This window comes from Anas platyrhynchos, chromosome 1, assembly GCF_047663525.1.
Source record: "Anas platyrhynchos isolate ZD024472 breed Pekin duck chromosome 1, IASCAAS_PekinDuck_T2T, whole genome shotgun sequence".
Taxonomy (NCBI): Eukaryota; Metazoa; Chordata; class Aves; order Anseriformes; family Anatidae; genus Anas; species Anas platyrhynchos.
Window position 1 is genome coordinate 21,212,861 of NC_092587.1, and position 24,768 is coordinate 21,237,628.

Genomic DNA, 24,768 nt, shown 5'->3' on the forward strand with positions numbered 1-24,768 from the left:
CGAGTTCTGGGAAATAGCGTGGATATGCTATTTTTTATTTTTGGAAAACGAACGCACACGTATGTTTTGACTGTATAATTGACCCCTGGAGACTGGGCAATTCGGCACACGCACTAGGTGCAGTGACCCCCTATGCGTCCAACGCCGCAATTAAAGAACGCCTGCTTTCTAAAGAATGTCTGCTCCCTAAAAACTGAGTCTTCTGAAAAAGCCTTTGTCTTTCCAAGAACTGGTATTTTGTTTGACCGACTTTTACAGCAATACGAACCGCGCGCCACTCAGGCGCAGCGGGCGGTGCTCCCCGCAGGGGGGAGGTGCAAAATGGCGGCGGCCCCGCCCCGTTGGGGAGGCGCAAAATGGCGGCGGCCCCGCCCCGTGGGCGGGGGGCGCCGAATGGCGGCGTCGCTGCGCGCCGGGGGGAATCGCTCGTTGCCGTCGCTCGTCCCGGCGTCTCTTCGGCGTTTCGGCGCCGCCATGCAGCACCCCGCGGCGTCCTCGGCACGGCCGGGCAGCCCCGAGCACGGCGCTGGAGCAGCAGCGGAGTCGGGGGCTAGCGGCGGTGGTGGTGCTGGGGGCTGGCTGGGAGCGCTGCGCTTCGATAACCTGGCGCTGCGCTCGCTGCCCGTGGAGCCCTCCGAGGACACTGCCCCGCGGGCCGTGCCCGGCGCCTGCTTCTGCCGGGTGCGCCCCACGCCGCTGCGCAACCCGCGGCTGGTGGCCATGTCGCTGCCGGCGCTGGCGCTGCTGGGGCTGGAAGCCGCCGAGGTGGAGGAGCGGGAGGAGGCCGAGGCGGCGCTGTACTTCAGCGGCAACCGCCTGCTGCCGGGCTCGGAGCCGGCCGCACACTGCTACTGCGGCCACCAGTTCGGCAGCTTCGCCGGGCAGCTGGGCGACGGCGCCGCCATGTACCTGGGCGAGGTGCTGGGCCCGCGGGGCGGCCGCTGGGAGATGCAGCTGAAGGGCGCCGGCCTCACCCCCTTCTCCCGGTAAGAGGAGCCCCGGCTGCTTCTGGGGGTGCGCAGACCTGGGTAGAAAGGGGCTGGGGCTGCTCCCGGCCCTTCTGCGTCTCGAAATGATGCGGGAGGAGGGTTTCCTAAGCAAAACTCAGCGAAAACTCACGGTGCGGTGCGAGCATAAAGTGTCCGCTCTCACGCTGCGCCTCCTGAGGTGGCCCGAGTGGGCTGTATCCTTTCCTAGACGTTTCATCCAAAAAGCCCAAAGAACAGTGTTTAAAAGGCCCAGTGGTAGCCGCTTTATTAATAGGAAACTATGATGTGAACTTTGTAAGTCACTTGTTTCACTGGTTGCTTTCTGCTTTGCTCTTCTTGCACCGTGATCAATAAAAAACAGGGTTTTGTTAGTGGACAGCTGCAGTGCTTGTTTAATTTCTGCAGCGTACCAGTTAAGGACTGCCAAAGTATTGGGTAAATACTACAAAAAATGATTTTTTTTAAAGCTTACTAGCGTTGAAAGGCAGTTTTGGTCTGAATTTACTTTAGTGATGTGTTATATAATATATCCATAACTTTATATACTGTAGGACACAATATATTCGTCCAGAATTTATTAAGTTTTGGGAAGTCTCTACTGCATGTATAAAAACAAAGTTAACAATTAGAAGGGATATCTGTAATGAGAAAATTCTTCTTCTGGTATATGTGGTCCTCATAGCTAGTGTATTTATCAAATCTGAACTCTTAGAGATCCTCAGAGATCTCTAAGGATCTGAGGATCTGTTTTTCATCACATATCTGCCACTACTTTGCTACAGGCAGAGCACTTAACATCTTAGTTCTTGTTTCTCCATGGCTAAGGGGGAAGCAGGAGCCCTCCTTCCTTTGTAGCCAGAAGACTTGAGTCCTGTCACTATCTCTTTGCTGCAGGCAAGCCGATGGTCGTAAAGTCCTGAGGTCAAGCATACGAGAGTTCCTGTGTAGTGAGGCCATGTTTCACCTAGGAATACCGACAACGAGGGCTGGAACCTGCGTGACATCTGACTCGGAAGTTGTTCGTGACATATTTTATGATGGAAATCCAAAAAAAGAAAAGTGTACAGTTGTTCTGAGAATAGCTTCTACGTTCCTAAGGTAGAAAGAAGCCTACTTTTTATTTTATTTTTTACTATTCTTCTAAAGTCAAGCACAAAAATATAATTTTAAGTGTATTTCTATAACAGCAGTACCTGCATGTTTCTTGTTGTTGAATCTTGTAACTTTTTTGTAAGTTTGTGGAAAGCTGCTGCTTTAGCCCAGTGGATGAGATGTGTGCACACTGGCAGGTAAACATTAACTAGGGACTGGGGGTGTGAGTGTCATATAAAGTTCTGCAGATCTCGAAAGAGATTTTTCATGTTTATACCTGTGAGGAATATGTAGATGTAAGGGATTTTTTTTTTAGATGTTGGTTGTGTTGGTGGGTTATAGTTCTACCCTTACTTTACAAGCTATTGTAATGATACAGTACTTCCCAGGTTTGGGGGTATCTTGTAAAAGCCTTAAGACAGTACTTCCTTTGCCTGAGATGTGTGCAGAGTTCCTGCTCCAATGCACAGCAGGACTTTGGGATGGTGTGTTGTTCCTTGGGAGGTAACATCATGCTAGGGAAAAGTGAGGCATAAGGAATACACATCAATGCATGTATGTCTGTGCACGTGTGTGTGGAAAAATGCATCATATGTACGTGATGTGAAGTTTAGTATTTTAAGTCATGTTTCTGTGTATTCACTCAGGATAAGGATTTTTCTATATAAACAGTTTTAAGAAACTTCTAACGATCTGGTCTTCAGTACTAGCTAGGGTCTTAATCTGTCTGTGTGTTTACATGTGGATGTATCTGCTTCCTTGCACCGAGTAACTTTGTTTCCTTAGTTTCAGTGAGAATGCTTCAGGTCTTTTCTCACAATCTGTTGAAGAATTAGTCTTAAACCCTGAAGATGATATTGCAATGACAGTAAATTTTTTACTATGTTTAATATCAGATGAAGCTAATAAGATCAAATAATACTAAGAAGTAACACTAAAAACATGTTTTTGTTATTTCAACAGATTTGGTTCTTTTGAAATTTTTAAACCTACTGATGAATATACAGGACGCAAGGGTCCTAGCGTCAACAGAAATGATATTCGAATACAAATGCTTGATTATGTGATCGGCACTTTCTATCCGGAAATCCAGGAGGCTTATCCAGACAACAATATTCAGAGGAATGCTGCTTTCTTCAAAGAGGTAAGAAAGATAAGTTGCTCTTCAAAAATTCCTCTTTGTTTAAAAACTCAGAAAATGATCTCAGGCACTGGGGTTTTCTTAGGAAAAAACACTCTTAATACAAGTATTTATTGATGAAAGCAGTGCTGATATTGACCAAACTGATAAAAACAGTTAATCATTTACCTTTTTAATAGTAAGGCATGATTTCTTGGCTCTCAGTGAGCTTCCCAAAACTTTTTCATTTTGCTAAGAGCATTTTAGGATGCCAGGGGGAATCCTAGCCCTGACTGTCAGGTGATGAATTAATGGTACTGAGGTTTTTGTCTTGTAAAACCCTGAGGATGTTGGGTCACTTCCTGTCTCTTATTTTCCAAATTATAGACAGAAATGCTGACTGCATGTCACTTTAACTTCATATTTCAAAATTTGAATGTTTAAAGGCAGTCAAGCAGTGAGACGGCTTTCCTGGTGAAGTTGCAAAACCTCCAGCTTGGGGAACAGCAAGGTCAAGTGAGATAAATGTATCTCAGAAGTGGTGTAGTGATGGGTGATTCTGTTGTGCCCAGAGGAGAGGCTGGATGGTTCCTCAGAAATGGTTTTGAAGCATTTTCAATTAATGCATACATTTAGATGTTAACGGTTACTGGAGAACCATTTATAAAACTTCACCTGAAGTCAAAAGCTCACCTGAAGTTCAAATATTACTATCCAAATAGGAAGGTGATACTTGTAATAATTCTGCTTATTGAGTACTTGTAGCAGTCTAACATACCTGACTAGTCTAAGTCAAAACAGTTGTGGTGCTTTGATATCTGAAATGCTCTGTTAGAGAGTGACAGCACCGTGATGCATGTTCATAACAGAGCAATGAGGAGATGAAAGGCAGGCTTAAAATCTGGCTTTCTCTAACTTGTGTGAGCTTTGAGTTTGTGCATAATTGCATTAGTTTTTAAAAAGCAAGCAGTTGCTTAGTTCACCTTTGGGTGCTGACGAGGTTAACTTTGCTGACAGACCTCTCACTTGTGAATTAATGAAGTCAATGATGACTGCAGATTGTCACCAACCATGTACTGCTCTGTAGCTGTTAGCACATTCATTTTCTGACAGCAGGAAAAAAACACATGGGACTTCAGGATCTTTGCAGGAGTGTGTGTGAACAAAGATCATTTTCCCTCCAGATCCCCTTGTATCTCACTGTCACAAGTCAGTCCCACCTCTTTCTGCCTCTAACTTCTTTCCCTGGCCCAGTTACTACTGATTTCTTGCCCTCATCTTGGCATGCTTTCCTTACTTTCCTCAGTCTCTTGTCTTTTTTGTTGTGCTCCCCCAGTCTGGGTCTGTCCCAGCATTGTATTGTCATGTTTTGTCTCCGTAAGTGGAGACTTTCCATAGCCATCTCCATCTGCACAGTGCCTCACCTGATTTTCCAAACACTGGTGTCTTTTTCAATAGCAGGGTAGTGCTGTCCCTTCCCTACCATGCTTTTATCTTTTTGTTTTATACTGTGGAAGAACAGGAGAAAAAAAGTACAAGTGATTGCATTTGGCAGTGCTGACCAGAAAATAACCACCATTATCTATACTTTTAAAATAACTTGTAGATGCTGTTTAAACTTGCATGAACGTGTTTTTTTTAAGAGTGCTCTTGTTTATATATACCATACTTGTTTTCTAGCATGGCTAGCAGTAGAAAAATGTGATTAAAAAAAGCTGAAGGTCAAAGTGAACACAAAGCTGTCTCTAATCAATATACCCATCTTTGAGTGGCATCCAAGCTTTAATTGCTTTCAGGTGCTCTCGTTAGCCGCATTTCTTTTGACCAGAATGTTGGCGGTGTGATGCTTTCATAGAAAGACATCCAGCAGTCACAAATTGCTTTACTGCTGGAATGCTTTTATCCCATCTGTGGCAGCCTGTTTTTTCTTTTTCCTAAATTTTATCTTTCTGGCAGAGCGCCATCACATAGGGTGTGTCTCCCTTACTGGTTTATAATCAGTTTTGTACACATGTTGTGACTTGGAGTGCCTTCTGGCACCTGACTTCCAACTCTCCAGTGAAGCAGAATTCAGGAGAAATGTGCAGAGTACCTCATATTGGAAAAAGTAGAAGCCTGAGATCTCAAAGTGAACCAAAAACTCCTGTTCTAACAATCGCTTCCAGTTTTTACTACCTGTTAGATTACCCCACACCAAGAATTTTCTGATTTTCCTTCTTCATCTGACTGCACTTTTTTTTTTTTAAAGTGGAAGAATTACGGGTTTGGACACAGATGCATAAAACTAACATTTCCTTTGTTAACAAGATCATTTTTAAACCTTAATAAAATGCACTCGCACCACAGTCTGGAGAGAATACTCACTTTAAATTTCTGTGTTGATAGCTATATTGAAAGATAAGTGATTTCAGCTATGACAACAGTTTGATTTAAAGACCCTAGCTTTACATAAAATTGTTTGTGGCAGTTCAGTAAGGTATATGGAAATACCCAGATTTACTTAAAAACCAGATTAGCTTCCTGAATTTTAGATTTCGTAGGGCATGTCTAGTTGCATTTGACAAATGGGCTAAATTAATTAACTTTAAAATATGACTCTTATTTTTTGACAATTGGAGCACATGTACTGATTACAGCTGAGGCTCCCACAGAAGATAACACTCAGTTAAGGAACTGGAAAGCTCTGGTAAAGCATGCATTCAGTGAAGAATTAGATTTCAATAAAATTGCCATTCTTGGAGTATGTATTTAGCTAAAAGGTGAGCTCTTAGTTTTTTCCTACTCCTGGCAGATTAAAGTAAGTGCTTATCAGGCCTGAAGTTTGTTAGCAAAGGATCATTTTTGTCTGAACAGCCTACCTTTTTGTAAATCACTCCTACGTATGAAGTAAAGCAGCAGGCTGACTTTACACTGAGTTTTGTCACACATAGTTCTTAATTTTATTTCTCTGATTTTTTCTGTGTTCTATCTGTAGTTAAAGGGTCTTTAAAATAAGTAGCAAGCACAAGAATGTCGTTGCATGATGACAAGAAAAGTGCACAAGTCTGATGTTGGTTTACCATATTTTTGTGTTCTGTCTCCAGTGTGTTTTGAAGCACTACAACTGACTTTCAAGTTAAGCGTGGAAGGTAAAAGAGGGAATAAACAGAAATGGGAGATTGAGGAACCAGGCAGTTGATAAATGGAGGAGAGAGGCAAGCTGTCTTCAAGATATTTGTGTATATGGCTTACTGCCAGAGTTTGCTCCCATCAGTTCCCACAGTAGAAAAATTCATTCGGACTAGCAAATGTGTGTAAATGTACGAATGTTTATACCTTGTGTTGAAAAATGCAAATGTTTTTTCTTTTAGATAACGAAACGGACAGCAAGACTGGTTGCTGAGTGGCAGTGTGTTGGCTTTTGCCATGGCGTGCTGAATACAGATAATATGAGCATAGTTGGACTAACTATTGACTATGGCCCTTTTGGGTTTATGGACAGGTCAGTGTGGCCTGTGGACAGTGTTCAAAATGTGTATATCAATTTGCTGTATAGAACAATCCTGCTGATGTTCGCTATTGCTTTAATACCTTAGCTGTCAAGTAGATTTATGGACCCACTTTACAGCAAAGTAGGTTAAGCTAGTCCTATTTGCCCTGTAATTCTTTTCAACCTTGAAATATAACCGTGTTGACAACACCTCTGTTAGAGTGGTCTTGTAGCATGTGGGGTTCCTCCTGTCCAAGGAGGACTGTTCCCTTTCAGGGCTTGTTAGCCTCCTAGAGGGCTTCACACGGTATTCGTGTCCAGATAACAAGAGGAATGCTAACTATTTCTTCGTTTGTAGATATGACCCCGACCACATTTGCAATGGTTCTGATAATACAGGGCGCTATGCTTACAACAAGCAGCCAGAGATTTGCAAGTGGAATCTAGGGAAGCTCGCTGAAGCCTTAGTTCCAGAGCTGCCCCTGGAAATCAGCGAACTCATCCTGGAAGAGGAATACGATGCGGAATTTGAAAAACATTATTTGCAGAAGATGAGGAAGAAACTAGGCCTCATTCGGTTGGAATTAGAAGAAGATAATAAGCTGGTGTCTGAACTTCTCGAAACCATGCATCTCACAGGTTGGTGAAGGTTGCATTAGGTTATTATTTCATAGACCATAAGTACCTTATAACTGCACCAAGTTGTAATTTTCACCCTGACCTTACAAGAAAGCAGCCTTGCATGACTACACTGTCATCTGAGAGATCAAAAGACCGAAGGATAATTGCATTCTTGTGACCTGTGTGGCAGTTGTTGCCTTTTTACAGGGCACCCCCTGTGTCGTATTTGCACCCTCGCTGAGGGACCAATATATTTGTCTCTCTACCCTGGCTACCCACACTGCTGCGGGGGGTTAGGAAGGAATTGTGGTACCTGTGTTCCTGCCCATTTGTCAGTTCCATTACCCACAGAATTCCCTCTTTCAGGCGGAGACTTCACAAATATTTTCTACTTGCTGAGTTCATTCTCAGTAGATTTTGATCCTTCAAGACTGGAACATTTCTTAGAAAAGCTTGCAAGTCAGTGTGCTTCTATGGAAGAACTGAAAGTTGCTTTCAAGCCTCAGATGGATCCAAGGTAATACTGTTGTTTACCTAAATACTTTGTCCAGTGCTTTAAGTTTCATCATTACTATAATAAACTGTAATATTCTTTTTTCTAGTAATATTAAATTTGGGAATTTCACTGTTAAACAGATACATCTACTGCAACGTAAATTCTTTTTCTCCCCTTTCCCTGCTGACTGAGCCAATGAGAGAGTGCCAGATAGTGAAGTAATACAGAAATATTTTATAGAAGAAATGGGTTTAAACAATAATGATTCCTGTGTGCTGCCAGAGTACTGTCCTGTGTATGGTTGGCCAATAATCACTTTCAGCCACCAGAACTCTGAGCCAAGTATAACTGAAACAAGCACTTTAGACTCTGCAACCTGTTTGGTACTGTCCATGTCCTGTTTCATGTTCTGCAGCTCAGCTGTTCTGAGTGTGTTAAAATAGGAGATGTTTTTCAACTGCTGCCCTATAAAAGCAGTTGCAGCAGTTTTCTGCTTTTTGGAGCAGTGGAAAATGGAGAATGTGTTTGACCCTGTAAGTTTGTCCTTTTTTTTTTCTTCCTCTATTTATTAGCCACAAATCATGTGATACAGAGGTAAAACTTTGGGGCGGGGGGCACAGTACTACATTAAACTGAATGCACAACAGACTTTTATCACAACACTTGGGAATCATGGACGTGCGTGTGTAAGATGCATGGATCACATTTGGATAATACTTTGTGTAACTGAAAAAAAATCAAAGCACTCAGCTTATCTCTGCTTAGTAAAAGTAGGAAAATACGATTTGGATATAATTAGTTGTGCTGTATGCCAGGGAGTAAGTAATCACAAAATATCCTGAGCTGGAAGGATCATGGAGTCCAAATCCTGGCTCTACACAAAGCCACCCAAAAATCAGACAATGAGTCTGAGAGCTTTGTCCAAATGCTTCTCACACTCCAGCAGGCTCGGTGCCATGACCACTGCCCCGGGCAGCCTGTCCCAGTGCATGACCACCCTCTGGGTGCAGAACCTTTCCCTAACACCCAGCCTGACCCTCCCTGAACCAATTTAGGTTAGTTAAATAAGTAAATAACGAGAAAAACTTGTCTTGTGATTTATATGGGGAAAGATACCTCATTTAATTTGTTTTTCTTAGTATTGGTGAGATTAGTGGGTGATGTATACATATTCTGAATGCTGTTACAGTATTAATGTTAGAAAAATACATTAAAGAAAAAGTATGCATTCTCTGGTATCGTGGTACCAAGGTGAAAGGTCAAATTCCTTATTCCAAATTCCTTTCAGATTAGGGTGTTTTGATGAGAATTGTGCATCTAAATCCAATTGGTAGAGTTTCAGATCTACTGACTGTGCTTTGCATATCCCAGGATTGTGAATTAAACACTGAGTAAGGGGGAGGGAACAGTAAAACAAGCATAATTTGTTATAGATTTGTGAATTATGAAGTGCTGGTATTTAACTTATCCATTGAAATCACAGGTTATTGTGAATGTTTATCTACTTTATGGTTGCAAAATGATGATTCTTGACAGGCAGCTCAACTTTAATGTGTTCTTTCCTCTTGTTCCCAGACAACTGTCAATGATGCTAATGTTGGCTCAGTCTAATCCTCAGCTGTTTGCACTAATTGGAACAAAAGCTAATATAAATAAAGAATTAGAGCGCATTGAACAATTCACTAAACTGGAGCAGTTAACAGCAGCTGATTTACTCAGCAGAAATAAAAAACACTGGACAGAATGGCTGGAAAAATACAAGTAAGGTTTACCAGTATTCTTAGCAGTATGTTTGCTGTGCATTTTGTTTGATAACAATGTATATGTCTCAAAAAACACGCTGTCTGAAAGTATATAAACTGAGGAGCAGTGGGGTGCAGGCAACTGAGAATGCCATTAACTACTCTAAATGAGTACGTGTAAAAGTTAAAGGACATCTGCATATTTTTGTGGTGTTTTTTTCTATATTTTGGGACAGGGGGGCAGTATAGAAAAGAATTAGCATTAAGTTGATATTAAAAGCACTTTGAGAATGTTGGTCTTGATTCTCACAGGAGCCTGATCTCAATTGTGAGCTATTAAGTGCTCAGTAACTAGAACTGGCTGACCCAAATGTCTTACTCTTTCACATTTTTTCTTTCTGAAAGGAAAAAAAGTATATATACTAATATAGAAAGCAAATAGAAGTATTCTCAATCAAAGAGTAACTGTAAAAGAAGTCAAAAGAAGTTCAGACTATTTTATCAAGTATAAATTAGAAGCTTAAGAGCTCAATGTTAGCTGGAGACTTTCTATTCAGAAAATGTCTTGAAGACCATCAGTTGTTTCTAACCTAATCTACACAGCAAAACTTCTTTCCTCACCTGGTTGGCTGTGATCTTATTTTCCTATGGGTCTGAGAATTTTAGCAAGTATACCTTCTGGCTGGCAGATCGGGTAGTCTTAGCTGCATCAAGTCCTTTTTATTTTATCAGAACATTAAACATTTTAACCAATAAACAAGCACAGAAATACTTAAAAGCCAAGTTTTCAATGTGAAGGCTTTTGCAGAGCAGTGCCAAACAGATCACCAGTGTGGGGCAAGGTGTCTCGATGTCTCTTTGGGGAATCTGCAGTGTGTGCGCCACTTGCTCAAGCATCATCATGACCTGCTGATAGACTGTAATGCTGCTTTCGAATGATACAGGAAGTGGCGTTTTTTATTTTGTTGTTGTGCTGAGTTTTATAAACTGAGAGGATTATAGGTGATGTAATACTTAAGAACTGCAAACTACAGATCTCAAGACAAGGAAACAGGGAGACTTCTACATGTGATTCTTGAACCAAACCAGTTGTTTCTACTTGTTTAATTTCAGAGTCCGTTTACAAAAAGAAATAGAAGGCATTAGTGATGCTGATGCCTGGAATACTGATCGTGTGAAGGTTATGAATTCCAACAATCCAAAATATATCTTGAGAAATTATATTGCCCAGAATGCCATAGAAGCAGCTGAAAATGGGGATTTCTCAGAGGTAAGATTACTCCGTAATATCTATTTAGGTTTGCTTGGATTTGTGGTGGTGGTGCTGCTGCTGAATGTTATGCTAGGTGAGATTCATTCTAGCATGTTTGTAAGGGGATTGGGAATTGGCCTTATTTGTGAGTGAGCTGTGGTTTTAATGGCTGCAGAGCAAAGAAAGGAACTGAAAATCTGAGTCTGAACCTGATCCTAAGACAGGTCACTTAGCCATTCTGAAGACAGTGAAGATGAAGGTTTTATCTCGGAAGATGGCTGGGGATTAACTTCCTTACTGCTGAATGGTATCTTTTAAAAGCCTTTGCTTTCATCTGTGGAGTTCAGTATGTGGATTGTTACATGCTGAGTAAGGGTGAATTAATGTATTCTGAGAAGTATGACAAAAGAGTTTGTACTTAAGATGTGCTTTTAAGTTATTTGAGCTTGAGTTCCATGCAGATACAAATTCAGCCAGGTACTACTTTCAGTTTATTTATATAGATATTGTTCATCCATTTCATATTTGGCATGTCTGGAATTTGTGTGTTAAATACAATATACTTGATCATTACTTGGCTTGAGGTTCTTTTCTACATCATTTTGCCTTCGTTTTCTAAATTCTCTTAACCATATTATGTTTCTTCTCTAGGTAAGAAATGTATTGAAACTCCTAGAGAATCCATTCCAAGAAACGGAAAGTTCCACAGAGGTGAAGGGAGACACAGAAGAGGAGGAAGCAACGGCTGCAGCAGCTGCTTGTGCTCAAGCAACCAGAAGCAGACTGCCATATTGCAGTAAACCTCCACTGTGGGCTTCCGAGCTCTGTGTTACATGATCTTCATAACCGCCTTGTTTTATTTTTTGCTGTAAACTGAAGACTGATTCTCCTTCAGCAGTGAAGAATTCAGCAAGGCGAACGTCAAAGTGCTGTTAGGTTATAGAAACAACCCCGTGTTTGGATGCACCTAAAAACAGTCTTCAGCTGTGCTTAATTTGGAGCAATTATGGATCATCAGAACAAACGAAAAACAATTAGCAGTCTGTATACGTCACTAATATTTATTTTTGAGACAAAGTCTTTGCTTTATTCATACCACACAGCAAGTAGAAAGCAATATTTTGTTTTGGAGCACACTGACTTTTGAACATCCAAATGGAGTTGTTATGTGAAGACAAAAATAGCAAGTCAGGAATCTGATATATTTTTGTCTGATGTCTTAACTAATAGTACTTCTAACATTTATTTGCTGCTTTTTTTTTTTCTATGCAGGGACTTTCAGTCCTCTTTAATGGAGGAATAGATTCAGTGTTGCTTGTTTTAAGCCATGATTCATTTAAGTAGTTCATTTTTTTGTGAACACTTAAATTGATATTTAATCTTTGATTTTAGAGTGTGTGCAAGCAGGAGATTGGGGGGGGAAATCAACTCTTTGTTTTGTTTTGGTTTTTTGTTCATTTGTTATTTAGTTATAATATATAAAGAGCAGAACTAAGGGAGACTGTATATTTGCACTTGAAAATCTTGATGGTGAAGTTCATTCAGGTTCTTTACATTTGCATACAATGTGTGTGTAAACATTTGCTAAAATCATGGGTGCAATTTGTAAGCCAGTTGATTCAGGCAAAGGCAGTTACCCTGTTAGCGTCAACGTCATATAAGTGACCCTAGGACTCAGATACAGATTGGTTGTCTGTGTATTCTTAATATAGTCTCCTCGTACAAAAAGCATGCAGGTGGGGTAGCTGTCTGTTCACATTGGTCAATGGGGTCACTTACTTTGCTTCCATGGTCTTTGGAAAATGTTTACACTGAAACATACCATTTGTGCTTGTGTAAAAGATTATAGTGGATAACGGGAGGAGGATGGGAGCTGACTTGCTTGAAAATGTTATTGATAGTCTTTTGTTGAGATTTCAGGGGGAATTCAGTTGTCATTATTGCAATGTCAGCAAAATATCCATAGTTTAAAGGCATTGGTTAGCTTTCTGAACTTATTTCTAAAGGGCTTTGTTCTTGGATACCTGAAATCTTGGGCAAGTTTGGCTTAGTGCAAAGGTTTCTCTTCTCCAAAGAGGCTACTCTTTTACACTGTGAATTTAAGTGCACTCTGGTAAATTCTTCCAACCCTGTGCAAGTTTGGTATTAGCTCAGGTTGAATTGTGCTCTTGTAAGTCTTCCTCAAAGCATGAGTTAAGGAAAAACAGGGAGAACAGTTGGCCTCTGCTTATCCATCTGTTATAATCAGTTTGTTCTTGTTGCTGCCACAGTAAATAGGCAATGTTTTGAATGTAAATGTTGATTCTATCTTGCCTTTGACCTAGAGAAGCTGATGATGAATGTCTGTGACAAATTAGAATCTCTCTAACAATGCTTCACTGCAACATTTCCTTACTGAAAAGGATAAACCTGAAGGTGTCTTCATCTAGTCCACGGAAGAACGGTGTAGTTGAAAGAGGAAATTGCTTTAAGAAGTGGGCAACAATAAATAATACTTGCTGGTGCAGTATGCTAGAAATAATCTAGTATGCCAGAAATAATCTATTTTTGTAGGAGTTTGATGAAATGACTGTCATCAGGGATTATCTTTCCTCCAAACTTGGGGGCTACTGAGGCCAAACCATATAATGGAAAATCTAACAAAGTCAGTGCTGGGTAAATAGGACTGAGGGCTGAAAAAGGTATATGCTGGCAATTTGAAAGACATTTCAATCATACTCCTGACAAATCTGGAGAACCAATGGTGTCTTGCATTCAAAAGGAATTAATTGGGACAAAATTAGGAAGGCCAAAGCTCATCTGGACCTCAATCTGGCTACTGCCGTCAAAGACAACAAAAAACGCTTTTATAAATACATCAACACAAAAAGGAGGACTAAGGAGAATCTCCATCCTTTACTGGATGCAGGGGGAATCTTAGTTACAAGAGATGAGGAAAAGGCGGAGGTGCTTGATGCCTTCTTTGCCTCAGTCTTTAGCGGCCATACCAGTTGTTCTCTGGATACCCAGTACCCTGAGCTGGTGGAAGGGGACGGGGAGCAGGATGTGGCCCTCACCATCCATGAAGAACTGGTTGGTGACCTGCTACGGCACTTGAATGTGCACAAGTCGATGGGGCCGGATGGGATCCACCCAAGGGTACTGAGAGAACTGGCAGAGGAGCTGGCCAAGCCCCTATCGATCATTTATCAGCAGTCCTGGCTATCGGGGGAGGTCCCAGCTGACTGGTGGCTAGCAAATGTGACGCCCATCTACAAGAAGGGCTGGAGGGCAGACCCGGGGAACTACAGGCCTGTCAGTTTGACCTCAGTACCAGGGAAGCTCATGGAGCAGATCCTCTTGGGAGTCATCATGCGGCACTTGAAGGGCAAGCAGGCGATCAGGCCCAGTCAGCATGAGTTTATGGAAGGCAGATCCTGCTTGACGAACCTGATCTCCTTCTATGACAAAGTGACGCGCTGGGTGGACGAGGGAAAGGCTGTGGATGTGGTCTACCTTGACTTCAGCAAGGCTTTTGACACCGTCTCCCACAGCATTCTCCTCAAGAAACTGGCTGCTCTTGCCTTGGACTGGTGCACGCTTCGTTGGGTTAGAAACTGGCTGGATAGCCGGGCCCAAAGAGTCGTGGTAAATGGAGCCAAGTCCAGTTGGAGGCCGGTTACTAGTGGCGTTCCCCAGGGCTCGGTGCTGGGGCCGGTCCTCTTTAACATCTTCATCAATGATCTGGACGAGGGCATTGAGTGCACCCTCAGTAAGTTCGCAGATGACACCAAGCTAGGTGCGTGTGTCGATCTGCTCGAGGGTAGGAAGGCTCTGCAGGAGGATCTGGATAGGCTGCACCGATGGGCTGAGGTCAACTGCATGAAGTTCAACAAGGCCAAGTGCCGGGTCCTGCACCTGGGGCGCAATAACCCCAAGCAGAGCTACAGGCTGGGAGATGAGTAGTTGGAGAGCTGCCAGGCAGAGAAGGACCTGGGAGTGATGGTGGACAGTCGGCTGAATATGAGCCAGCAGTGTGCTCAGGTGGCCAAGAAGGCCAACGGCATCCTGGCTTGTATCAGAAACAGTGTGACCAGCAGGGCTAGGGAGGTGATCGTCCCCCTGTACTTGGCTCTGGTGAGGCCACACCTCGAGTACTGTGTTCAGTTTTGGGCCCCTCGCTACAAGAAGGACATGGAGGTGCTTGAGCGGGTCCAGAGAAGGGCAACAAAGCTGGTGAGGGGCCTGAAGAACAAGTCCTGCGAGGAGCGGCTGAGGGAGCTGGGCTTGTTCAGCCTGGAGAAAAGGAGGCTCAGGGGCGACCTTATTGCTCTCTACAGATACCTTAAAGGAGGCTGTAATGAGGTGGGGGTTGGCCTGTTCTCCCACGTGCCTGGTGACAGGATGAGGGGGAATGGGCTTAAGTTGCGCCAGGGGAGTTTTAGGTTGGACCTTAAGAAGAACTTCTTTACTGAAAGGGTTGTTAGGCACTGGAACAGGCTGCCCAGGGAGGTGGTGGAGTCACCATCCCTGGAAGTCTTCAGAAGACATTTAGATGTAGAGCTTAGGGATATGGTTTAGTGGGGACTGTTAGTGTTAGGTTAGAGGTTGGACTCGATGATCTTGAGGTCTCTTCCAACCTAGAAATTCTGTGATTCTGTAATTGCAGGGCGGGGGAAACAAGTTGCTCCAAGATAATCATAACTGCTGATTTTGTTTCTCAGTTTATATCTTTCCTTTTGGGACACAGAGAAGAACAGTGTTTTCAAGGAGCTCTGCCCAAGCTTTTGGCTTAACAAAATATATATGTTACTGCTCTCTACAGCTACCTGAAAGGAAGGTGTGGGGAGCTGGGGGCTGGCCTCTTCTCACAGGGAACTAGCAATAGGACTAGAGGGAATGGCCTCAAGTTGTGCCAGGGGAGGTTTAGGTTGGAAATGAGGAGACATTTCGTCTCAGAGTGGTTAGGCATTGGGACAGGTTGCCTAGGGATATGGTGGAGTCACCGTCCCTGTGTTCAAGGAGAAGTTGGATGTGGTGCTTAGGGACATGGTTTAGTGGGTGACATTGGTGGTAGGGGGATGGTTGGACCAGATGATCTTGGAGGGCTTTTCCAACCTTAATGATTCTATGATTTGTAATAGATACAGCACGTTCAGCAGCTGTGACTACACTCTTAATATTTCTGCTAGAGTTCAACCTGAAGAAACTTCAGACCAACTTCATTGGTCTGCTGCCCCTGTTGAGGTAGGGTAGGAGAGCCATGCAGCAGCAAAGGCACAAGGGACATTGATGGGTTAGAAATCACAAAAGAGCCCAGGAATGGTCGTGCAGGCATTAAGCCTTCTCCCCCCCCAAAAAAGATGACAGTATCCAACTGAAGTGCTTCTACACCAGTGCAGGTGGTGTGGGCAACCAAGAGAAGAGCTGGAAGCCCTTGTGCAGCAGGAGAGCTGTGACACAGCTGCTGGTACAGAAACACGGTGGGATGGCTCACACGGTGGGAGTGCTGCAATGGATGGCTACAAACTCTTCGGAAGGGACAGGCTTGGAAGGAGAGGTGGGAGGGTAGCCCAGTATTTTAGGGAATGTTTGGGCTGTGTAGAACTGAACAGTGGCAATGACAGAGCTGAGTGTGCATGGGTAAGAATCAGCGGGAAAGCCAACAAGGTGTGCGTCACGGTGGGAGTCTCTTGCAGGCCACCTAACCAGGCCGAAGAGGCAGATCATATATTCTACAAGTAGGGGGGAGAAATGCTTACCCTTGTTCTTGTGAGGAGCTTCAACTTACCAAATGTCTGTGAGAAATACTACACGGAAGAGAGGAAACGGTGCAAGAGGTTTCTGGAGTGTATGGAAGATAAATTCCTGACAGCTGGTGAGAGCCAGCTAGGGATGGCACCCCACTGGATCTTCTGCTTGTTAACAGAGAAGGACCTGTGGGTGATGTGAGAATTGAAGGCTGTCTTGGGCATAGCCATCATAAATTAATAGTGGTTTTGGTTTTTGGAAAAGCAGGGGGAGGGGTTAGCAGAACTGCTACCCTGGACTTCCTGAGGGCAACCTTTGCCTGTTTAGGAGACTGGTTGGAGGAGTGCCAGAAGAAGAGAAGCCTGTGTGACGTGCCCAGTGGTTGAGGGAAAGGCTGTGGATGTGGTCTGCCTAGACTTCAGGAAGGCTTTTGACACCATTTCCTACAGCATTCTCCTGAAGGAGCTGGCTGCTCAAGGCTTGGATGGCTGTATGCTTTGTTGGGTTAAAAACTGTCAGGTTAGCTGGGCCCCAAGAGTTGTGGTGAAACTTCCTGTCCCTGTTCACCCCTCTGATTGTTGTCCCTTAGTGATAATTCAGGCTGCAGCGGTGAAACTGCTGAGAGAAGCCTGGAGGCTCTCGAAAGGGACTTCAGGGGGTTGGGGTGGTGAGTGGGTGTGCAGATGGTGTTTTCCTCCATCCCTTCGGTGGCTGGGAGGGACACTGAGCAGACCTGGGAAGCCCAGCTGCTCAACACGTGGCTGAGAGGCTGGTGGCATTGCAGGAATTTTTATTTTAATTTTTCGGCCTTGGGAAGGTTTACTCAGCACCTTGGCTGATGGCTGTAGAGGGGTCCCAGCTGTCTGAAAGGGGGAAACAGATTCTAGCCCAGGAGCTGACAGGGCTTGTTGCGAGAGCTTTAAACTAGGTGTGAAGGGGGACAGGGAGGAAATAAGGCTCTGCAGAGATGAGCCCGATGGAGCAGTCCCACGGTTGAGGGTGAGGGCAGTGTTGTAACTGAAGCGCATCTACACCGATGCACGCAGTGTGGGCAACAAACAGGAGGAGCTGGAAGCCATCATATGGCAGGAAAGCAATGGCCCAGCTGCCATCACTGAATATGGTGGGACCAGTCCCATGACTGGAGTGCTGCAATGGATGGCTACGAGCTCTTCAGAAGGGACAGGCAGCTGAGGAGGGGCAGTGGCAGGGCTCTGTGTTAGTGTTTTGATGCTGTTGAGATCGGGGTAGGGAATGATAAGGTCATTAGGGGCAGTCAGCATGGTTTCATCAAGGGGAAGTTGTGCTTGACCAAGCTGGTACCCTTTTTTGAGGGCATAACCAGGTGAATAGGTGATGGTAAAGCAGTGGATGTGGTCTGTCTTGATTTCAGTAAAGCCTTTGACACCATACACCGTCTCTCACAGCTAAACTGAGGAAGTGTGGTCTGGACTGTCGGGGAGTGACTGTGAACTGGCTGAAGGGAAGAAGCCAGAGGGTTGTGGTTAATGAGATGGAGATGAGTTGGAGTCCTGTATACAGTGGAGTTCCTCGAGGGCCAGTACTGGGTGGGACCAGTGCTGTTCAATATATTCATCAATGACTTGGATAAGGGAAGAAGTAAAGAACAACTCATGGGTTGAGATAAGGATAATTTAATTAAAGGGGAAAAAAATAATTATTAAGGAAAGATTATTATTAACTAAGCAATTTAACTAAAGGGAAAAAAGGGAAAAGGGAGGGGGAAAGGCGGGGGGGGGGAAAGGCTATGTGGAAGTGCAGAGGAAAGAAATTACTCTCCACTTCCCACAAATAAGCAATGCTTGACCACGTCCTTCAAGCAGGGCCTCAACACATGTAGCTGGTGTTTGGGAGGAGGTCTGATGCTTTCATGAGAGCCCACCCCTCCCCTCTTCTTCCTGTTTCCACCTTTTATTGCTGAGTGTGACATCACATGGTATGGAATATCCCTTGGGTTGGTTTAGGTCAGCTGCCCTGGTGATGTTTCTCTTCTCACTTTTTTGCCCACCCCCTAGGAGGGTTAGAGAAAGGCCCAATACTGTGCCACTGCTGCTTAGCAGTAGACACAACACTGGTGTGATAACACTGCTGTTCCAGCTACAAGTGCAGAGCATGGCACTGTATGGGCTGCTGCAGGGAAGTTAACATCCCAGCCAGACCCAGTGCACCCTCAGGTCAAGAAGGACAGAGAACTGCTTGAGAGAGTCCAATGCAGAGACAAAGATGATTAAGGGAGTGGAGCATCTTCCCTACGAGGAAAGGCTGAGAGAGCTGGATCTTCTTAGCTTGGAGAAGAGGAGACTGAGGGGTGACCTCATTAACCTTTATAAATATGTAAAGGGTGAGTGTCAGGAGGATGGAGCTAGGGTCTTCAGTGGCATCCGATGATAAGGGACAGTGGGTGGAAGCTGAAACTTCGGAAGTTCCACTTAAATGTGAGAAGAAACTTCTCGGTGAGAGTGACTTAGCACTGGAACAGGCTGCCCAGAGAGGTTGTGGAGTCTCCTTTCCTGGAGACAGTCAAAACCCACCTGGATGCATTCCTATGTGACCTGATCTAGGTGCCCAGTGATAGGACCCGAGGGAATGGAGTCAAGCTGCGACAGGGAAGGGTCAGGTTGGGTGTGAGGGAAAGGTTCTGAACCCAGAGGGTGGTCAGGCGCTGGAACAGGCTCCCCAGGGCACCAAGCCTGTTGGAGTTCAAGAAGTGTTTGGACTGTGCTCTTGGTTATATGGTCTGAATTTTTGAGTGGCCCTGTGTGGTGCCAGGACTTGGACTCGATGATCCTTATGGGTTCCTTCCAGCTCAAGATATTCTGTGATTCTATGTGTTCCTTCTCTGGTAGGGGGATTGGACGAGATGATCTTTCAAGGTCCCCTTAATCCCTAGCATTCTGTGATCCCGTGAGTGAGGTTCAACATGGCTAAGTGCCTGGTCCTGCACTTTGCCCACAACAACCCCATGAAATGCTACAGGCTTGGAGCAGAGTGGCTGGAAAGCTGTGCAGAGGAAAAGGATCTGGGAGTGCTGACTGATGCTCACCTGAACAGGAGCCAGCAGTGTGCCCAGGTGGCCAAGAAGGCTGATGGCATCCTGGCTTGTGTCAGTAGTGCAGCCAGCAGGAGTAGGGAGGTGATTGCACCCCTGTACTTTGCTGTGGTGAGGCCGCACCTCGAGTGCTGTGTTCAGCTTTGGGCCTCTCACTACAAGAAGGACATCGAGGCCCTGGAGTGTGTCCAGAGAAGGGCTACAGAGCTGGTGAAGGGCCTGGAGCACAAGTCTTGTGAGGAGCGGCTGAGGGAACAGGGGGTGTTTAGTCTGGGGAAGAGGAGGCTCAGGGCAGACCTTATTGCTCTCTATAGGTACCTGAAAGGAAGGTGTGGGGAGCTGGGGGTCGGCCTCTTCTCACAGGGAACTAGTGATGGGACTAGAGGGAATGGCCTCAAGTTGTGCCAGGGGAGGTTCAGGTTGGAAATTAAGAGACATTTCTTCTCAGAAGGAGTAGTCAGGCTCTGGAATGGGTTGCCCAGGGAGGTGGTGGCATCACCACCCCAGGGGTGTTCAAGGAAAGGTTGGATGTGGTGCTTAGGGACGTTTTGCTGAGCAGACCTGCAGCTTAAACTGAGGGAAAAGAGGGAAATGTACAGGAAGTGGAAGCAGGGTTGTGTAGCCTGGAAGGAATACAGGGGTGTTGTCCAGATGTGTAGAGAGAGGATCAGGAAAGCCAAGGTACAGATGGAGCTGAACTTGGCAAGGGATGTGAAAAGTAACAAGAAGGGGTTCTACAGATACATAGACAGGAGGAGACAGGCCAAGGAGAGCATTTTCCCTCTGATAAACAAGACGAGAGAACTGGCTTCCTCAGACATGGAGAAAGCTGAGGTACTCAGTAAGTGCTTTGCCTCAGCCTTCACTGGTGGTCAAGTTTCCTATGTCTGTCAGGACCCTGAACCACGAGGAGAGAGAGAGAGGAGTGGATTCACAGAATCATCTAGGTTGGAAGAGACCTCCAAGATCACGTAGTCCCACTGTGACAATGGAACAAATCCGGGACCACCTAAGGAAACTAGGTGTGTTTAAGTCCATGGGGCCAGATGGTATACATCCCAGGGTCCCGAGAGAGATGGCTGGTGTGGTTGCTGAGCTGCTCTCCATCATATTTGAAAAACTGTGGCTGTTGGGTGAAGTCCCCGGTGACTGGAAAAAGGGAAACATTACTCCCATTTTGAAGAAAGGGAGAAAGGAAGACCTGGGGAAACTACAGGACAGTGAGCCTCACCTCTGTGCCTGGGAAGATCATGGAGCTGATCCTCCTGGAAGACATGTTAAAGCATACACGAGATAAAGAGGTGATCAGAGGCAGCCAGCACAGCTTAACCAAAGGCAGATCTTTCCTAACCAATCTGGTGACCCATGATGGAGTGATGGCATCAGTGGACAAAGGAAAGGCAATGGATATCATCTACCTGGACTTGAGCAAAGCCTTTGTTATGGTCCCTCACCACATTCTTCTCTCTAGATTGGAGAGTTATGGATTTGAAGGATGGACTATTAGGTAGATAAAGAATTGGTTGGCTGGTCGCAGCCAAAGGGTTGTGGTCAATGGTTTTGTGTCTGGGTGGAGGCCGGTCACAAGTGATGTCCCTCAGGGGTCAGTCTTGGGACTGGTGCTCTTCAACATCTTTATTAACAATGTAGACGATGGAATCGAGTGCATCCTCAGCAAGTTTTCAGATGACACCAAGCTGAGCAGTGTAGTTGATACAATAGAGGGAAGGGATGCCATCCCGAGGGACCTGGGCAGGCTGGAGAAGTGGGCCCATGAGAACCACATGAGATTAAACAAGGCCAAGTGCAAGGTGTTGCACTTGGGCTGGGACAATGACAGGTATTTATATAGACTGGGCGAAGAAGAACTTGAGAGCAGCCCTGTGGAGAAGGACCTGGGGGTCCTGATGGACGAGAAGCTGGCCGTGAGCCAGCAGTGTGCGCTTGCAGCCCAGAAGGCCAACTCTGTCCTGGGCTACATTAAAAAAGAGGTGGCCAGGAGGGAGAGGGGGGTGATTGTTCTTAAACTCTGCTCTTGTGAGACCCCACCTGGAATACTGCATGCAGGCCTGGGGTCCCCGGCACAGGAAGGATGTGGAGCTCTTGGAATGGGTCCGGAGGAGGGCCACTAAGATGATGAGAGGGTTGGAGCACTTCTCCTGTGAAGAAAGGTTGAGGGAGCTGGGCTTGTTAAGCTTGGAGAAGAGAAGGTTCTGGGAAACCTCATTGCGGCCTTCCAGTACTTGATGGGAGCGTATAAACAGGAGGGGGAACTCCTGCTTAGATGTGTTGATAGTGATAGGACAAGGGGGAGTGGTTTTAAACTAAGACAGGGGAGACTTATTGTGAGATATTAGGAGAAAGTTTTTCACTCTGAGGGTGGTGAGGCACTGGAACAGGTTGCCCAGAGAGACTGTGGATGCCCCATCCCTGCAGGTGTTCAAGGCTGGGCTGGATGTGGCTCAGGGCAGCCAGCTCAAGTGGTTGGCAACCTTGCCCAGAGCAGGGGGTTTGAAACTAGATGATCTTCAAGGTCCTTTCCAACCCAGGCCATTCTGTGATTCTATGGTTTAATTGGTGATGGTGGTAGTGTGATGGTTGGACCAGATGATCTTGGAGGTCTTTTCCAACCTTAATGATTCTCTGATTCTATAACTGTGCTGGCATTCAAATGCTTGGTTTCTCAGTGCATGTGGTAATATTGATGCTTTGTATGAATAAAAGTGATGACCAGAATCCAAATGGAGTACTTGTGGTCTTCACGGGCTTGTGTGTTGTCAGGATGAAGAGCTATTGTCAGCTTTTTCCGTTCTTGTTTCTGGAACAATGTGGCAGTGGGAGATTGTTAGGGATAATTAAACCAAACTTAATCTAGGTAAGAACTTTATCTTTCTGATCAGCTCTTTAGAGAGAAGGAAATAGAGCCTGTAACATTTGGGGGTCTAAATACTTGAATCATAAATTGCCTTTTTTTTTTTTTTTTGACAACTTGTATGTGAAATAGCTAAACCTAAAAGTAATTCTTATTAAAGAAATATTATGCTTGTGTAAAAAGACTTGTACTCAAAATGAATTTGTGACTCTTCAGCACCAACAATGTTCTGTGGAAACACTTTGGTTGGACTTGCTCCTGTGCCTATACAGTTCCTGCCGTTTTAACAAGGACCTTGTGTGGATCGGCTGCAGCGAGGGCTCCTGGCAGGGAGATGGACAGAGCCAACCCCTAAACCCCCCCCAGTAACGTGGCACAGAGCTGTTTGGTCAGAGTCACACCCCCAAGCAGGCAGGAGCTGTGCTTGTGATCTTGATCTTGTGATCTTTTGATCTTGGGCAGCCCTTTGAGAAGCCGGGTATGTGGGCTGCTGCCTCTAACTCAGCAAGTGTGGCACGGTTGTGTTGGGGAGCCAGCTCTCTGGGCTGATTACCAGGGTTTTAAACTAGGTTTGACAGGGGAAGGGAAGGGAGCTAAAAGTGACAGACAAGGGCTGGGGGAAGTTGTCACTGCTGTCACTGTTGAAAATAGTAGGGAAAAACCTCTGAGTTGTCCCATAGGATTGTCTGAGGGCTCCTCAGAGAAGGTGATGATCCTAATACCCCATCCGGAATCTTCTTGCATCCCTCCAGGGGTAACTGTGCCTGCTGCTTCCCTGAAGTGCCTGTACACCAATGTGTGGAGCATGGGAAATAAACAGGATGAGCTCGATACCTGTGTTTGGTTGCAGGGCCACGATCTTGTTGCGATCACTGAGACGCAGTGGGACAGCTCGCATGACTGGAACGCTGTCATGGAGGGCTATGTCCTCTTTAGGAAAGACAGGCTGGGGAAGCGAGGGGGTGGGGTTGCCCTTTATGTGAGGGAGCAATTAGAGTGTACCCAGCTCCAGCTGGGGGAGGGTGAAAGACAAGTAGAGAGCTTGTGGGTGAGAATTCAGGGGTGGGCTGGTATGGGGGACACCCTTGTGGGGGTGCACTGCAGGTCACCAAATTAGGAGGAAGAGGTCGATGAGGCCTTCTACAAGCAACCGGTAGTAGCCTCACGATTCCAGGCACTGGTCCTCAAGGGGGACTTCAGTTACCCAGACATCTGTTGGGTAAGCAACTCGGCCAGGCACAAGCAGTCCAAATGGTTCCTACAATGTGCTGAGGACAACTTTCTGACGCAGGTGGTGGTGGAGCCGATGAGGCAGGGGGTGCTCCTGGACCTCGTTCTTACCAACAGGGATGGGCTTGTTAGGGATGTGAAGGTTGGGGGCAGCTTGGGATGCAGTGATCATGAGATGGTGGAGTTCCAGATGGAACTAGGCAAAGGAAGTAAGGTGAAAAGCAGGATTGCTACCCTGGACTTTTGGGGAGCCAACTTCGACCTCTTCCGGGACCTGCTTGGGGGTATCTCATGGGATAGATTACTAGAAGGCAAGGTGAGAGCAGGATAACATTTAGACAGCACTTCTTCCAAGATCAGGATCCCAAAGAGCAGGAAACTGGGGAAGGGGGGCAGGAAACCTGCATGGATGAGCAAGGAGCTCATTGATAAGATCAAAAGGAAGAGGAAGGTCTGTGAAATGTGGAAAAATGTGTCCTGGTATCAGGAGACACTGAATGTTTATAAATACCTGAGGTGTGGGAGACAGGGATTTGGCCAACCTCTTTTCAGTGGTTTGTGGGGGACAGGACAAGGAGTAATGGTCACAAGATAGAGCACAGGAAAGGAGTAATGGTCACAAGATAGAGCACAGGACATTTTACACCAACATGCGAAAGAACTTCTTCACAGTAAGGGTGACAGAGCACTGGAACAGGCTGCCCAGGGAGATTGTGGAGTCTCCTCTGGAGATTTTCAAGGCCTGTCTGGACGCCTACCTGGACAGCCTGCTCTAAGGAACCTGCTTTGGCAGGAGGGTTGGACCCGATGATCTTTCAGGGTCCCTTCCAACCCCTACAATTCTGTGATCTACCCTTGCCTACAAGCAGGTGGTACCCAGATCACAAAATTGGGGAGTATTGTGGCAGTGGTACTCCTCTCAAGGCTTCAAGGTATCACCATAACTCTGCTTCATAAGCTTATAAAGCTACGATTACCTGACGTTTTACTGTCAGCTCTCACTTTGGAATGTTTTGGGGTTTTAACAAGTGCTGCTACTTTCTTTAATTCTTTTAATAAAAAATCAAAATGCAATTTTGATATCC

General features: G+C 45.3%; 1 protein-coding gene across 1 annotated transcript; it reads left to right on the forward strand.

Annotated features, from left to right (window-relative positions):
• The first annotated feature begins 205 nt into the window (after positions 1–205).
• On the forward strand, positions 206–24,763 carry SELENOO (selenoprotein O). The gene is made up of 9 exons (XM_027458302.3): positions 206–986; positions 1,884–2,087; positions 3,045–3,225; positions 6,552–6,682; positions 7,029–7,309; positions 7,658–7,808; positions 9,363–9,548; positions 10,643–10,799; positions 11,433–24,763. Exons 1-9 carry the CDS (start codon positions 322–324, stop codon positions 11,625–11,627), a joined length of 2,151 nt encoding a protein of 716 aa, XP_027314103.3. The 5' UTR covers positions 206–321; the 3' UTR covers positions 11,628–24,763.
• The last annotated feature ends 5 nt before the right edge of the window (positions 24,764–24,768 follow it).